The sequence below is a fragment of the Hetaerina americana genome, unplaced genomic scaffold (assembly GCF_022747635.1).
Source record: "Hetaerina americana unplaced genomic scaffold, ioHetAmer1.1.p SCAF_10, whole genome shotgun sequence".
In the NCBI taxonomy this organism is placed as follows: Eukaryota; Metazoa; Arthropoda; class Insecta; order Odonata; family Calopterygidae; genus Hetaerina; species Hetaerina americana.
In genome coordinates, this window is record NW_027286070.1 from 43,139,172 (window position 1) to 43,156,280 (window position 17,109).

At 41.4% G+C, this 17,109-nt stretch overlaps 1 protein-coding gene across 1 annotated transcript in view; it reads left to right on the top strand.

Moving 5' to 3' along the window:
• The window catches only part of LOC139700314 (A-kinase anchor protein 200-like), a 62,987-nt gene that overhangs the window by 15,419 nt on the left and 30,459 nt on the right, over positions 1–17,109 (top strand). The window contains exon 2 of the mRNA XM_071598954.1: positions 13,193–13,622. Within this exon, the coding sequence (XP_071455055.1) occupies positions 13,428–13,622 (195 nt within the window). The 5' untranslated portion in view covers positions 13,193–13,427. The remainder of the gene's footprint in view (positions 1–13,192; positions 13,623–17,109) is intronic.

A 17,109-nucleotide genomic window follows, 5' to 3' on the forward strand; every position in this document is an offset into this window, starting at 1 on the left:
AAGCGCGACATTGGGCAGCTTCTATTTCGAATAGCCACTGCCCTCTCGTGCTCCCTTTTGCTACCATTTTTTCTTTTCATTTTTTGGCCATGGGACGGTTAATTGCCGCTGGCGACTGTGGGCGCATCTAAGTTGCGAACTCGGGGGGCCGGGCTGGGCTGGCGATGAAAGGAGGGATGCTTGGGGGAGGTGGGGGCGTATCGGTGCCTCGAAAGACCCCTCTCTGGGTCTCCCTCTCGCCTCTCATTTGCAGCGGTTGGCCCCACTGCTCTGGCTAGAGCTACCTCCCCCACTACCCCAATTGCCTTCTTTCCTTCCCCAACACACCGTGCCATATGCCAAGGGGAAACTGCACACCTGCCGCCGCGGCCTCCCCTTCGTAAATTTTTTTTTCATAGTACGGGTCAATTTACAGCTTTGGCGTCTGCCCCTGTATTTGGTCATGTATTATTTGTGATTAGTCAGAGTAAGGGCATAATTAATAAACGTGGCCTTTGTTCTCGCATTTGGGAGACAAGCGTTTATTCCATTGAGATCCCCTCCCAGGGATGAACTGGGATGTGCTCCATGATGTAGGGAGAGAAACAGCTAATTCGTTAGCTTTTAGGCCCGAATGTTTCGTGGTGAAGAGAGGCTGAGGTGAACGTGAATATTTTTCGCCTGGATCGGGAATTCGCTGCTTAAGAGGGCTTCATCCCTCGGCTGCCTGTCGCCTGACCCCCAGTCCCAGGTAGTTGTGCGACGTAATGGGGAGGAGAAATCTTATTGAAGGCTACGGGTCACATATTAATGCCCTCTCTCTCCCGGACAAACGTGCTGAACACATTGTGCATACTGGAGAGATGGTATCGGAATACCGTGACAATTCCTTTCATTCCATTCTGCCCATCTTGGTTCCTTGGCAAGAAGGTAGCTTTCTCTAACCACGTCATTCAGTGCACTGAAATTCGAATGTAGTTGCACCGGGAAAGGTCTGCACTGCGGCCAGCTCTGGATGTCGACCGCCACGTTCCAAGTATGACGTTTGCTGGCATAAGGGAGCAGGACCAACGCCATCAAGTGACTTAGTGCCTTTAATTTGTCAGTTCAGAAAAATACTGACTGAACCTGACCAGGTTAATCAAAATTAATTACTGGAAGAATACATTTATTTTTAGTCGGCGGAATATATTTATTTTCCTAGCTTAAAATTACAATGGTGATAATATCCACAAACTGGGTTCGTGTAGAATTCATGCTGCAGGTTTCTGGGTAATTTTAAGTGGGACATTAATGTTTCAAATTTGTCCGCTAGCTTTCCGAATAAGTTTCAATATTTTCGACTAAATTAATAGTCATTATTTTTTCCGTTAGTTGTATGTCACGTGTCCTATAATGCAAAAAAATGCTTCTCAGTCTAATTGAAATAAATTGATATACAATGCCTCAATCTGCTCATGCCTATGGATACATGATAAAACAAAATTAATTTCATTTGAACATTTTGGCCTTGAGCCCAAATACATCATGATACTCATTTGGGTAGTGGCATTGTAGTGTAAAAATTAAATCGTTCTTTACAATCTTCTGTGACACATGTTATTCTACTGTTTCATCGGGCGTAAGTTCCAATTGCCAAGCGTTTGCTGCTCACATAGCATTAACTTTCCAGGAATTGCCATTCTCGATCCCGTTTGCCCAGCAGGCATTCGTATTTGGGACCTGAAGTGCCCGCGCGCGGAGATAAAGGAGGCTGTGTGGTCGATTGCTCTCACTGCCTTCACCCGACATGGATGTTTGGATGCGTCTTAATAAAACGAAGTAATTACATGTCAGATTAAAAATAAAAAATAGAAGGATATTATGGGTTTCACTTGCGCATACCATTGATGGATATGATGGACTAATTCCAAACGAATTCTGACTAGAACGATGCTAGCTGACCCTAGGTGAGCAAGGTTGAGGACGTAAGGAGAGCAATCATATGACTTCAGCGTGTACTCACTCCATTTTCCCAATGGAAACTGAATGCGCCATCATCTGCATGACCGAAAATTCGAGATTTATCGATGCTATTTGATAGTAATTAAATGTTATTGTGAAAATAATCCGTAGATTATAAATTCTTAGTTCCATCGCCTAATATTGAGTTTGGTTTATTAATAGCTTCTATTTATTTTCGCGAAATGTTTTTTGATAAATAAAAGTGGCCAGAAACATTTTTCTAGCCTCGAATTACTAGATTTCTTAAAACATTTTGTAAACGGTGAATCAATGTTGGAACAAGTCAGAAGATGGATGAATCGAAAGGCATTTTTAGTTTCGAGGCTAGTGCGTGCATAGAGCAGGCATACGGAAGCTGGGGAAAACAAAAAATTAATAGGCGTGGGATTATAATGATACCGGTGGAAGGTCAGGTGGAGAAGGTGGAGCTACTCCGGTTCCTATTGAAGTTGGACCTTAATTGAGGGAAAAATTCTCGAGAAGCTCCTATCGAGATTCTGACCGCTGTGTAAATAATTTGGCTTTTCCGTATTTTCATTATAGTTTATCGCAATCATTTGACTTTTCTTGAGCTTGAAGTAGGATCTCCACTAGTAGTTCCATGAAATTAATTTTTGGAAACGCGCCTTCGAAATAATTCTAACATGGTGAATGATGTCGTAAGTGAATTTCTTGGAACGTAGTCCTATAAAGGTTACTCCAATGGTCTGACGCTTTGAAGTCGTCTTGTTGCCGGAATAAAAATATTTTACTCTTTCAATTGGCCGGGTGTGCTTGATTTAACCTTTTTCGTTATTCGAGTCTTTCTAATTTTTTATTTGTGAAGCAGTAAGACATCTCTATTTTGCAGTGCCGAGCGTGTTTGTTTTGTCTTTGCTAAGGAATGGACCATTTTTATTCTTTCATTCCCATCTACCTTCTGTCATCGTTCCCGAATTGTGATGCTGTGGGAACCGGCAGTTTTATGGAGTAATTTGACTCCAAAATGATCGCCAGACCGAACGATATAATGTCTCAAATAACAGAAATGTATTAGCAATGTTTGTATGAAATGCGTCCTGCGTCCACTTTGAGGAATATTAGGGACAAATTGATCGATTCGTCATCTTGATTTATGTGCACCTCCGAAACTGTATTTATTCCTTCCACAATATTAAATATTTCCTCCTTCGTTTTGGTCGTTTGGAGTAATAATGCAGCACTTTGGTTGTGGTTCCTTTTCGATGGTGCTTCTTGAGGCAATTGTTTATTTTCTTCTAATTTTTCAATATTTCCCTTAGTGATTCCTGATCTGTTGATATCTGACCTCAACAATCGTTTTAGAATGCAAATCACATTACCGGAGCTTGCTCTCTTCTTTTGGGTGAATCTGGTGAATGTTTTTGGAAGTTTCGTGTTACGTTTTCTTTGTGCTCGCAGGATGCTGTTACGAGTATGAATACTCATTCAAGTTTCAGTTAAATGTCATAGCTGATGTGATATTCCCTTTTGTATCGCACATTTACTGGATAAAAAGTTGAGTTTTTGATTTCATAGATTTTTATTTCCTCAAATCTTTATAATTTCTCTTACTTATTTTTTATCCTATGTAAAGTTGCAACTATTGAGGAATATCATTATACTGTCGCCAGTGAATTTTGAAGGGTTTTTCTGATGAGAGAGATGAATGAGCTAGTTTTTTCCGGAGTTAAATTTTTTTAATGTGGTCAATAGTTCATTAGAGCTTTTCACGTGTTGTCTGCCAAGTGCTCAGCAGAACCTTATTATGGTGAAGTGTTCAACGTTAAACCCTCCGCTGAAGTCGTCATACATAAGTATATACGAAAAGACTTATGTCTAGACATCCCGTTGCATTGCAGTCATACTTTTCAACTGTTGTTCTTCCAATCTATTGTTTTTGCTATCTCATATGATCGATGTCATTTCCATCTGATTTCCGAACCAGTTTCAGTGTAACTATTCTCTTTGGCAGCGTAATGAATCACCGCATCCCTTTTATTCCATTGATTTAATTCTGTCATCTGTATTATTCACAATCGCAAGCTAAAAAATTAGAATTAATTTATAATGCTCTTATATCCATCATTTACTACCTTGAAACGCTTTCTCTGATTAATTTCCGCGTACCATCTCGATCTACTCGATTCTGATTCTGTGCGCCCATTCCTAGATTAATACTTTTGAAACACTCGCTGTTCTTACACCTATCTTCTCTCCTAATTTCACGTATTGACATAATTAATGAATTTTTTCTCTACCCTCAAACATTTTCATGGCCTATCTCATCCCTCCGAAAAACTATGAAAATCTTGAACCCATTTGACTATTTGTCGATACGCCTATGTTAGGTCATTGGTATTGTTTATGTTTGTGTCAATACGTATCCGATTATATGTTTTGTTTTATGTCCCACTATCAATTGGCAATATTGCTCGTATAAATAATTCCCTAAATTCATAATAAATAGCATTGTGTGGTATAACCAATTTAAAAAAAGGGGGGATTCGAAAATCGTGCATTCCCGGGGAGCTGACTGTTTGAAGTGAAATTGCTTAATACTTAAGTTTTAAAATATCCATTTATCTTAATGGGAAGGAGGTCATTCCTTTTCACAATACTTACGCTACAGATCGTGCGTTACAATATTTCAAATAATTATTTATTGTTACGCGTTAGAATATTATTGCGTGCGTAGTAAATTCCTGGGGGTCTTCTCCGTCTTAACTTTGATCGTCCGTAAAGAAAGTAAAAAGAAATATTGCACAAGTTTCGCCTATTTTCTGCTCTCCCTTAATATTTGAGTATGCCGGCCTTTCAGGGATTCTACGGTTTAATGGCGTTCCCCTCAGTACTCTTTGATAATCCCGCCCTAGCGATAGATAATCGCGATGCATTTCTTGTCATGCTCTCTTCACACGTTGGTGTTTTAGTACGGGGTAAGGAAATGTTCCCGTGCCCGGTCAGTCATTATTTGTAAGGCTAAAACGTGCTTCCATCCTATTTGGTCGTCCGCCGTCTTCCACGGTGGACTCGCCTGAGGAGTGACTTCGGTTGGCGGCGGCGGCCGCTTCCTCTCCGATCCGTTTCTTGCTCGGTGTGAAGCCTTTTTCCCTTCCTCCTTTTTCACTCCCCTCCCCTTCGACGCCGTTCTCACGCAGAGGGACAGGAAGGTGACGACTTCGACTCAGGGATACCAACACGGGGGCACCCTCCGTTATTTCATCGGGTTGTCACGGTTCTTGTTAGGCTGCAGTGCTCTATCTCGACGCACGTTGTGATAGGGAGGAAAATTTTAGAGGACGTTCGGAGGGCAAGGAAAGAACATGCGCAAAGCTTAGTGGTTTAGTTCAACTTGTGTGCTTCCACGCAAGCGAGATATGAGTTTAATTTTACTGTCCATAATCAAGTTATGTTTACGCAGAATACGGCACCCCGTTTCTAAAAATTAAAATGTTTCGATGCGTGATTATTTTATTTATGGCATGGAATATAGTTAATTATTAATTAAATAATAAATATGGGATTTGCAGTAATTGGAATAATAGGTATTAGCTATCCGGTCTGCTGAAACGATTAATAATTAATATCTGCAATATTTTCAAATATATTTTGGACTTTGTAATTTTTATCCCTATTATAGCTTCCAGTCCGCTCGTTTCCAATCCTCTCGTTTCTGCTGTCATTATCCTTTGGCTCCGCGAGCTGGAAACTTGAATGTTGCATTTACGATTCGTTTTGCATTCTGGAGTTTGCGTTCTCTCACATATCAGTGGTGCAATTCGTAAATTGATGATATAATGTCCACTTTAATCGTGATGCCTTTTGTTTATATTTTAATATTTTGAGAGGGGTAGTATTAAGAATAAGCGGAATAAATATTCAACTATGCATATATTTGCGTATTGCTATAATTAGATGCCCATATTCGATGAGAGCCCAGGCATAACTGGTAGTGTACTGTCACTTAGCTTAGATGCGTAATTTGGTTAATTCTTTCGCCAGATCGTTTTCCCTACATTGGTGATTTTGAAAGACCGACTCATATTTGGCTACGAAATGATCTTGGTTGTCCAAGCGTGTATCCACTTTTTTACCGCATAAATGTGCAGTTTACATTAATATCTTGGATGATTTAACGTACGAGTATCCTAGGTGGAGCAACCCTCAGTTTTGCTACCTCTAGTCATAACTTGTCGTGTATTCCGCCGATGCGTGTTCTTTGGCACTTGAGGCCCTATCGCAGTGGTGGATACGGTTACTATCCTTGTGTTCGCTTCAGCGTAGTACTTTCATAATTTAATGCCCGCAGTAGGTCGCCACCAAGTCAAGAGCTCCCTCTTGCCTCCGAGAATCTCCATCCCGATGGCGCGCAGGCGGATAGGGCAAGAGTGAGAAGCCCTCCGGATGGCTTGCTGGTTGCTATCCCTGTGCGAAGCAAGCAGCTGCCCCCGCGCGCGTGCTGCCTCGGCGGTGATCTCCTTCAACATTTCATAAGGTGGCCAGACGAACAGGTTTCCCTCTGCGTACTACCGCCCCCGCCCCTCGTTTTTCTCTCCTCGCTTCCTCCCTCCGTGCTTTGCGGCAGGGCGAAAGCAAGGGTGGAGTGAGGACTGAAGGAGGGAAAGAGAGGGCAGGGTCAAGTTAGATGACTTTCCTCAGAGTCACACAGCTACAGAGCTGCTAATTGTCCACTATTCCGCTGTCTACTGTTCCTCCAATGGTAGTAGTGTGGTGGTCGAGAGAGGTGGAGAGGTTGACGCACTGCACCACGGCCACCCGCCCAGTTTGTTTGTCCTCTACTATAAATGGGATAGATAGGGTATCCACCCGGGACGGCTGCCCTCTTTCTTTCTGCTGAAGGAAGTTTCATCGAGCGCTTACGGTCGCAGTCTGAGAACGGGTATCCGAGAAATTGCATCTGGATGCCTTTACAGAAGTCTTATATGTATTGAGAATTGATTGTGCGGCTCGCAAAAGAGGAGGCAAGCCTTACCAGTTCTTGTGTCGGCGGAGGGACTTGTACGGAACAAGGTGTGGTTATGGTTGAGCGGTTGATGTAAAAGTCATTGACTAAGGCGGTTTCATTTTCTCAGAGGAAACAATTTAACGTTGACGGCGGCGCGGGTATTACCAAAATTTTATAATCATTGCTTGCCTCCAAAGTTCTATTGAATTTTGTTTCTGTAATGGACTTCCACAAAATTTATCATTTTATTGATAGAATTTTGAAAAAAATGATAAATTTTTCGGGAGCTGAATTATTATCATGCTCGGGTAAGAATCACCCGTTAATCACTGTACCGTATTTTTGGCGCTCCATGAATTTGTTTTAGTCGAACTGTGCAAGTAATTTTTTCTCAATATTCAGATGTATTAAGTGACGTAATGATACAAAATAATTTTATCAGAATTATAAGTTGTATTTTTTTCATAGATTTATTCGGTTAACATCCATTTACAGTTGCTCTCCATTCATTATAATTCCTCGCCCTTATAAACTTTCTTCTTGGCCGAGTTAATATAGAAGTATGTAGGCAAACAGTGGTTCAAAACGTTTAAAGCTAAATAATCCTTAAGGTTCCATTAGTTATCGTCAACCTCCCAAACCCACGGGTGTGCGAGCAAAAATATTCAACTCTCCTCTCGTTTTACCTTTTTTCTCAGTCGCTCCAGAATTGGGCTACAGTTAGATACGCCAGAGTAATTTAACTACCGCTTGTAGAAATAACTTCTAAGCAAATGTTCATGCGAATCAATGTTTGAGAGGCAGGTTCCAAGACCGTGGCTGTGGAGTAGACGTTGGGGATATTTTATGCGACTTTCGCTGTGGGATATGTACCATACACGTACTGCTATATTTAAAGAATTTTTTTCATTCCTTAATTCGTAATGTAGTTTATTTCTGTTGGACGAGTGCACGACTGACTTGGTCGTTACACTTCTAATTTTGTGAGGCACTGGTGCTCTCACTCACTACCTTACTTTTATTTCCATGAAAATATTTAGTCAACGTAATCAAAAGAGGACTGATGCGACGGTATTTACGAAATATGCTTTTTAGATGATCAAACAATTTCATCTTTTAATAATGCAGTAATTAATTGTGGGAGGTCTGTGTGGTCTTATCACACCTTATTGGAGGTAGCAATGGGGGGGAGGACAATAGTTTACGTGCATCTCACACAATGTTTATCAGTTTCCGTGATCAGCAAAACGCACCTTGAGGATTACATTTAACGCGTCTATCTTGAGAAATCTTCCTCTCAATTCTGCGCGCTTCTCCTCTTTCCGGTACTTAAATGTCTCGTTGTACCCGATGTGAGATTCCAAAATTCATTTTTCAGGCTTTTTAGTCAGAGCATATCTTTCTCCGACATAGTGATTATGAAGTCGTCTGCATTAAGGATTGAAGAATTAATTAATTTATACAGACTAACGCGATCAAGAATTGATAAAATATTACTTGACAGTTCGTGTTATTTTTATCTTTTAAATTGCGGCGTTAAGACGAAATGATTTTTACGAAAGCATTTCGAAGCATTATATGTACTGTCTGCAAAAGTGAACACGATTTACAGAAAGCGTGTTTTTTATTAGGAATTTTATTGTGTGTACTTTCCGGTAAGTATCGGCTGTTTAGCTGTGAGCTCGTAACACTGCAATCAGGCTGTTTCGTGATATTTTCCGATTACTCACTATCGAAATCGCTGGGAGCAACGCAACCGTAACTGTTCATTTATGCGTACAAATTTCTAACATTTTAAGTTTCCTAGTTCCTTACTCCTTTTATTCGCATTTAAAAGTCGAAAGAAATTAAGTGTTAATTTATCGGTGTTCGGTTGGTTAGTATTTAATTATTCGTTGACGATAACCTACTTTTCGCTGTTCAAATTCGATTGGGCGACGGATTTTAACGATATCTCGTATCCAGCCCATATTAGGGTTTAGGCGATAGAAGGGACTCCATATTCTCAATCTCACCCTAAGATAAAGATGACTATCTGTCTCCATATTTGCGGGGTCGGTAGGAATCAGGCGACGGAATCGTGTTTTTTCGTGAATCGTGTCATTCCCAGCCTGCCTCAATTTCGCAGTTCTCTGGCCAAGGATGGGTTATGTCCCTTTGTTATGATGGGAGAGACAAAACTTGGCGTGGCGAATGTTTATGACACCAGTAAAAAAAATTCCGAAAATTTCTCTATTCTCCGTCCTTAGGCGTCAAATTCTGCGAATGTTGTCTCCCAAGTCTTCCCTCGCCCACCTTCATCAGATAATAGGTTTGCGTTTTGTTTTTTGTATATATTTTTCGCCTTTTCCGTAATTTTGAAAATAATCTATAGTATGCATCGGCGAGAAAACGAAATACTTTTTGAAGGGGTTCATCGAATGTGAAATGAGTAAACTTTTTCGCGTTTCCAAAGTAATCGCATTTCTCTCATTGGTACTGTACGTAAATGCCAACCTTGATGTGGGGCTTTGTTTTGTGTTCTTTTTTCTTTGAAATTACCAGTTAAAAGTTCTTGAAGGTGTGAAATATGGATTTTCACCTATGTAATATTTTTATATGATGTATTATGATATTTCCGCACTATTATATGTAGAATGCTAGGCTTTTTACAATTTTTGTTTGATATGGGTATTGGCCTTGCACCAGATGTCGCTATATTATTTGGAAGAATGTTGTAAACTGTTGCGTACGGTTCCGACTCTGCTAACAAGGGCTTTTGAACCGCCATCTGTGACTCTACCTCGTAGCTAGGCCAATCAGAGGTGTAAATCAAGCCCTATATTATCATCTACTGGCATCAAAATGCCTGTTACTCATGAAATTGCCTATTGTTGCAGTTAAAGGTCGCGGAAAAGAAGATTAAAAGCAGGATGTCCTAAAGCCATAACATCAAGTTAAATGTCATTGAGTGATATCGACATTTTTTTGAGAGGTTGTATTAATAAACAGTTGGGTACCATCAATTTTTCTATCCACGTCAGTTGGGTAAAGGTTGATTTGAAACGAGTTCTTAAGGTATTTCCTGTCCTCTCTTGTCTTTCTGTTCATGCTCGGGTCTCTGTTACTGGTATTTCCGTGGTCCTTCGAAGGGTGCTAGAGTCCTTGCCTTTGCCTCACTTAATTTTGTTGGTTCCTTCAATCCGTAATTTTTACCGACCATTACGAGTATATCCTTATACCTATTTATTTTTTTGTCTCGTTAATCGTCCTTTCGATATTTTAATCGGCGTAATTTTTTATAGATTTTAACCATTTCCATTGTTCCCTTTTTCTTTTTAAATTTATTTAACGCTATTTCTATCCCCGGTCTGAACGTGCGGCAGACTTATTTTACTCAGGCCGTTTGAATTACATAGGCGGTCAAAGACAGCAGTTCCTTGCTATTTGTGACCTAAACTCCTCCAACCCTTGGTGCAATCGTTAGAACACCATGGTGCCGCAGAGCGTAGGGCATCCATGTATTTAAGTGTCACCTGATTTCCAGCTTTTAGAACGTGGAATGAGGAGTTCTTAATTGCCATTATGCAAAAATTTCATATCGGGCGAACGCTCTTTTCCGTTATCAAATGCCATCGGCCAACCTTTCCCATTCAAATTTTGGTACCTATATCTGTTACATAATCTTCCCACATTGTCCTGAACCCTCTTGAAAATCTGTAGCTTGTGTTTTAACGTGAAAAACTCATTGCCAGTAGTGCCTTCATGGCGTCGTTAGCATTAAGCGGTGTGGCTCAGAAACTGAACACATTTTCAGAATTTTATTGAAATATTTTTGTTAGCACGAGCGCATTCTTCTACGAAAGGGTTGGATTGCTAGACCTGTGGGCGAGTACGGCATTTGAGAGAGAGAGACAGGGGGGAAGGGAGAGTTGTGAGTGGGATAGGCGGGGCAATACGTGAGAATGGTCTGTAGGGGACGAGTTTTAATGGAATATATTCAGTGCGGGTGTTTGTTAAGTTAGGAAGAGCTGCGTGAAAGATAGCTCAAGTTAACTCTAAGTGGCACGACCGTTGGGAAGACTTGAGTGGGAACATTATTGTTGTGTAAACAGAATTATCAAAGTTGATTTTGTAGAGAAGATATTCTTTGGGAATGGGTGGATTGACGAACGTGGTAGCAAAAGCGTGGTGATTCTTAGACAGATGATGGAAAACTCGACGGGTCCAGGGACGTAGGAATGACACATGGTGTTAGTCACATTAGTGGAATCGTGATTAAGAAGATGTTCCTACAAAGGCTGTTGGACTGAGTAATGTAGGGCACTTCAAGGTCCTACTCTTTGGGGGCAGGAGAAAGTGAGAGGAGGCATACATAGGCCTCAAAAGCACGTATTCACTTCATTTACGGATGAGTATTTCCGCGGCGGCAGTTGTCCAGTTTAAAAAAAATTAAAAAAGTTTTATAGAATTTATTAGAAATTTATATTTTTAGAAAATATATTTGATAGAAATATTTAATAGAAATATTTAATAGAATTTAAAGTGTACCCTTTTTCCAAAAGTACTCCCATAAGTGTTTTTGCCAAAAGTTTACAGTTTGCAATTTTTTAATGGTTATTTGCGCGGAAAAAAGTACTCGTTAACTCGGAGTGATCGTTCTTGAACTGCTTCTCCTCTACTATCCCTGCGCGTTTCCTGGAGTACAGCCATTAGGATTATTCCGTTGCGTCGAGTCTGTGTTGGCGTTGAAGAGAAATGGACCCGAAAATCAGTTTGTCATCGGTATAGACACTCTCCGAATGGCTATCCCAAGAGAATGTGTTGTTGCGAAGTAAAATTTGAGTGATAATGTTTATTGCTCGTATCTATCTTACTCGCCGGGTGAAAGCCTGATGTCCGGGTTGGATAAACGTGGGGAAGGTTGGTTTTAATTACGGTTGGAATTAATTATTACTTAATATTTTGATAAGTGGGCCTGGACGTGCTTCCGCTTCACCACACCCACATGTGCTACGGCGCTCGCTCCCCCTTTGCGTGCGTGTGCTCATTCATTCACAGGGAGGGTGCGTTTCCTCCTCTACGGTGGTGTAAAGAGAGGCTTCGTGCGGGTGAGCCTCTTCGTCGGTCGCCTCCCCCACTCTTTCTCTCTCTCTTCTCTCGTGAACCAACCGGAAGGAGAGAGCCATTCGTATTCCTCTCTCGCGTCAATTGGACGCGAGACAGTGGTTTGGATGGTGGAGACTGGCCACGCTCATTGTTTGGGGGGGTGGGTGCCCCCCCGCCCCTCTACCCGCCCGCCGTTCTACCACCCCACTCCACTTCCTCCCCCGCATGCTCCCGCCTCCCCCCACCGAATTTGCGGCGTCAGAGGGACACAGGCAGAGCCGGAAGCACGCGGTCACTCCATCTCCTCCTCCTCCTCGGGCGTCACAAGTTTATCGGTGAACGCAGAAATTTTTTAGCGACAATATCAGATCTTCCCATCCCATTTATCCCCCATCGTTAGTCTCCCTTCTATTTCTCTACGCAACGCCTTTAGTTCGTCCTTTTTTTCTGGGTTATTTCATCGGCCGTTCTTGTGTGTTGGTGTGGATTGAGGTGCCTCCTCGTGCTTTCGAAGACAGGTGTGGTTCTCCTTCACTTCCTCACCATGACCGCCCCAGAGCTTAAAAACTCTCTGCTTCTACGCATAATTAACCTCTCGCGTTGACATTTCATTTTCTTTCTGGCTTTTTCCCGACCAGTATTCCCATTGGGCGAAAGAATGTCTACCTAGGTGATTCGCAAGTAGCCCTTGTTCCTTATTTTCATTAAGACGTCAATTAAATACATTTTGGCTTTCGTGTTGGGCTGTTTTACCATTTAGAAAGAACGAAATATCCAGAATTGGGACCTAAGACCCAAGTCATAATAATACGTGTGTAGTAAAAGTATTGAGCTGTATACCTCTAAAGTTCATTAGTTCATAATTTCTGCGGAACTCGAGTGCGTAAATAGTTATTAATTTTTGTGTTTGTAATTCCAGTGTAATTAGTTACTTGGTGATCGGTGGTGTTGAGTATTTTGGCAGGTGATTTCTGGATAATTTATATTGTGTATAATGCCTCGTTATTTTTCCTCCTTTGCTCTTAAGTCCCGTCGTGGAAAGTGCATATGGGCATGTTCCCGGCGAGGGAGGGTGTATTGTTATATTACTATAATGCCCGCTGCGTACGCGCAAAGCGTTAAACCATTGACCTCTTTCTCTTCCCCCCCTGACAGTTGCCGCACTCGACCTCCTGATTTCCTTGACGGCGGAAGATAAAGAAGAAGCGGAGAAGTTGCCTTCTCCCCGTGCTGTTCCGTGTGTAAAAATCCTTGGGGGAGTAATCCGTCCTTGGGTGGCAGTTTCATCCGATTCCGTTCGCTGAATCCCCGAGAGGAGGAGGATCTTCCGTCGAGGGAGAAAACTGATTGCAAGTAAAAAGAAGGAGAAGCAGGGAAGGGCTTCAGAACAATGGGAGTGAAGCAGAGCAAGCGCTCGGTGGACATAACCACGACGCCCAGCAAGCAGCCGGACGTGGACTCGGGTCGAGTGGAGAAGATCAAGGAACAGGGGGAGGACGGGGAGTACGTCGGGGATGTCGTCACTAAGGCAACGGCCCTCAACGGCACATCCACCCCGATGGCCAAGGCGGACATCGCGGCCGACGTGAGTAACTGAACCCCTCCTTCCACCACAGTTAACCTTCCCCTTTTTTATCTCTCTCTTCAAGCTCCCCCCCCCCCACCTTTTGCCTTTATGGCGACGATTCGCGCCTTTGTACACGACATTAGTCGGTGAGAAATCTGCATAGACCCCCCCACCTGGAAGTAGTATTTGTGAATTACATAATTTTATTGTGCAGTGGGTTGACTTTCCCTTGTAATTATCTGCAGGTTTAGATGCAACGTTTCTCTCCCGCATGAACCTTTGCGCGAAATTTTCTGGAATTTACAAAATATAATTATAGAGAAGTGGTTTTCGACCCCTCATTTGTCACCCCCGAGGTAAAAGTTTCTTAAAGCCGTGATTATCTTCAAATATGTGGGTATGTTTTTCAGGTTTGATGCCAAAATTCCCAATCACTCTTCACTTGGCCGTAAAACATCATCAGCGAGGATTGAGAAAGGTTAAATGTAATATATCATAAAGTACCGGTTAGGATTGATTTTTGATGGATCCTGGTGTGAAAATTCATGGTACCCATTAGTGCTAAGTAACATTACACCAGAGAAAACCCTTAAGCCACATGCTACGTGTTTCATTGACTCTTTTTTAGCTGTTTGTGCGATAAAGAATAAAATTAATGTTTTTAAGTAAAATGAGTATCATAAGTGATTTCTGTATTTTTATATCCATTTGAATGTTTCTCGGAGAATGAAATCTAGCGGCAAATATGCAGTGCCCGGTGTAATATGAAGTTTGATTCTCGACGTGGCTTGGTCTTGTTGCTCCTATACATGTTTAAGGTTTCCATTTTTTGGTAAAATGCTTTCAGACTGCTAGCAACGTTGCGCGCGTCTTGTAATTTCATTGGTAGAAAATGAGTGAATTCTTGGGAACACTCTTCGGTTCCCTTCGTTTACTTGCTCAACCTGTTGGATGTCATCCTGTGTGTCATAATCGTCTGTGGACTTCATTTCGGGCTTTATCGATTGTTTATTCTAGTGGTGGCGGTCACATCTCAGAATATTAACTCTTGTCTTTCATGCCTGGTAGCTTTTCGACAAGACGCTTTCAAATTTACCCCTGAGAGAATCTCTTGGGCGTCCAAGGCATACTTCAACGTCATCGATAATTCATCGGTGGTATTTCATTAACATACTGTCCTCTCTTCATTTCCGCTATCAATTCTGGAAAGCACAAGGAAGTGACTACTCAGTCCTTCATATTTTGATCTCGGTGATTCATTTTGAGCTTCGGAAGATTCTCGAAGCATCATCTATCCTGTAGTTTCGCTAGCATAGTAAGCAACCATTGGTTCTATTTAAAATTCGCAGCATTTTAGCGATGCGTTAAACGTAACCAGGGATACAAGTATAGCCTTATTATTACTTTTGAAGCCACAATTTTTATGATTATTTTCCATGTTTGTTTTTAAATATTCATTAATCATATGAAACTTTGCTTGCGACAAAAGTGATACTATGGGTCATTGAGTAGACGTGTACTAATTATTCCATCATTTTTATTATGTAATCATTTGGTGGAAACACCATCGGGTAGATATAATGCACTTGACCACGCGTTCCCCCCGTGCATCTATTGCTGCATCAAATGTCTCGATAAAAATTCAAAAGAACATTAACGTCATTTTTCTGTGCCGGCAAAAAATGCCGAGCAATCTGTTTTTTAAGCGAAATATTTAATATATTTTCCTTCCAAGCATCGACTTCCAAATAGCGTGTCTTCTCGTTAATGCCCTAAGGATCAGATTTTTGGCTGTCGATGATATACATTTTTGTGGATATGAATCTGAGCGATCTAGAGTACTGTACGTATTTTTGCAAGTATTCCTTCGCACTTGTTTTGGGAGTACGAATTCTGGATATAGAATCCGAATGAAAGTGGTGGATTGAACTCGGCTGGCCGCATTCGCCAATGTATTGTTTAGGGATGCAATTTTGCCTTTTCAATATTCAACAAGATATGATGAGAAAGACTTAGTCGCAGCGAGCCCATCGACAAATTGAGGACTTCATCGGACCAATTTGACCCAGCTGACATCAAGGCATGTGGAAATTTGACGAGTTGAAATAGAGTTGAATATGTGGCATCCCTAGGTTTGCCTTAATTTCTTATTATCTGCCTCAGTGCCATCTTGCATGTTTCGCTCCTTTCGGTGCCCCGTTTGAAGCAGGACGTTACGGAATTAGTACCCCCACAGAGGAACATTTTTCCCACGGCAGGTACCCATTTTAACGCGGGAAGACTTGCGTGAATTCCCATTTGCGGCATTCCAATGCCTTCCCCCGAATCGCAGTTGTCTCTTCCCCGCCCCCTTTGCACATTTTCTCTCCACCCCCTCCTGCATTCTTCACTCGCCCTGCTAAATTTGACTGCAGTTTGTATGCCCCCGCTCCGCAGCAAAGGGCTCCCCTCCCCCTCTTCCTCGCGTACGACCTCTCTTAACCGTCCCTTCGTCACTTAAACATGCATGCGTCACGGCTCCCAAAATCTTAGTGTGACCCTCGTGGGGTGGCGTTAACATTCCCATTGGTAATGAAAGATCTGGTGCTTTCCCGGCGTATTAGTTGGGTGAATTCCCATTGGTAGTCTTATGATCATTAGCTCCTTCATGTCAATAACCCATCGTGGTCCAATGGGAAAATAATGGTAAAATAACATGGTGAGCCCCGGTTCGATTCCCAGGGACATTGTCAATAAGTGGGGAATCGACTGTTGTTAAATATATTTTATTATTTGGCCCTTATTTTGATTCCAATTCTGAAAAAGACAGAAAAATAGTTTGTGATCGCATCAATGTAAAAATAGCTAAATATCCAAAAAAATTGTCAATTGAAGTTGGGTTTAGGTAATTTTTAATCTATGAAAGTGTATACATTTTTGCCATCCACATCATGCAAAGAAGCTGAAATCCAAAGAGTCGAATTCTGTTTATTTCCAAAGGGTCCAAAGGGTTGTATATTGTACTCGCCAGTAAATGGATCCCATATCAAACTCTTGACGTGGTAATAGAAGTATATCGAGTGCTAGAGGTTTATAATTAGAGAACTTTCATGCGTAATTATAACAATAATTAATAATAGTAAAGAGCGATAATTGTCATAATTTATTATTGAGTCAGATTATCTCAGGAAAGACACTGCTGTCTTAAGGGCTGTGTTTGTTAATTGGTAAATCAAGATTGGTTGGATAATTTTCGTTCAAGGAAACCCACTTATTATTACCCGAGTTTTTTTAATAATTAAAGTGTTAATGGTTTGAAATGTGAGTAGGTGTTTCACTAAAACCTATGATGTTTATAAATATTATCTGATTTATCTTGACGCATGCGATAATGTATTAAGCAGGCGTGCAATGTTTGGTCATGATCGTATTTATGCCGTTGAACCCAGCGGATTCTCTTTTCAATGAAATTTAAGAGATTTTAATATTTGGTTTGCAGGAGGACACATTGTGCTTGTGTTTCCTT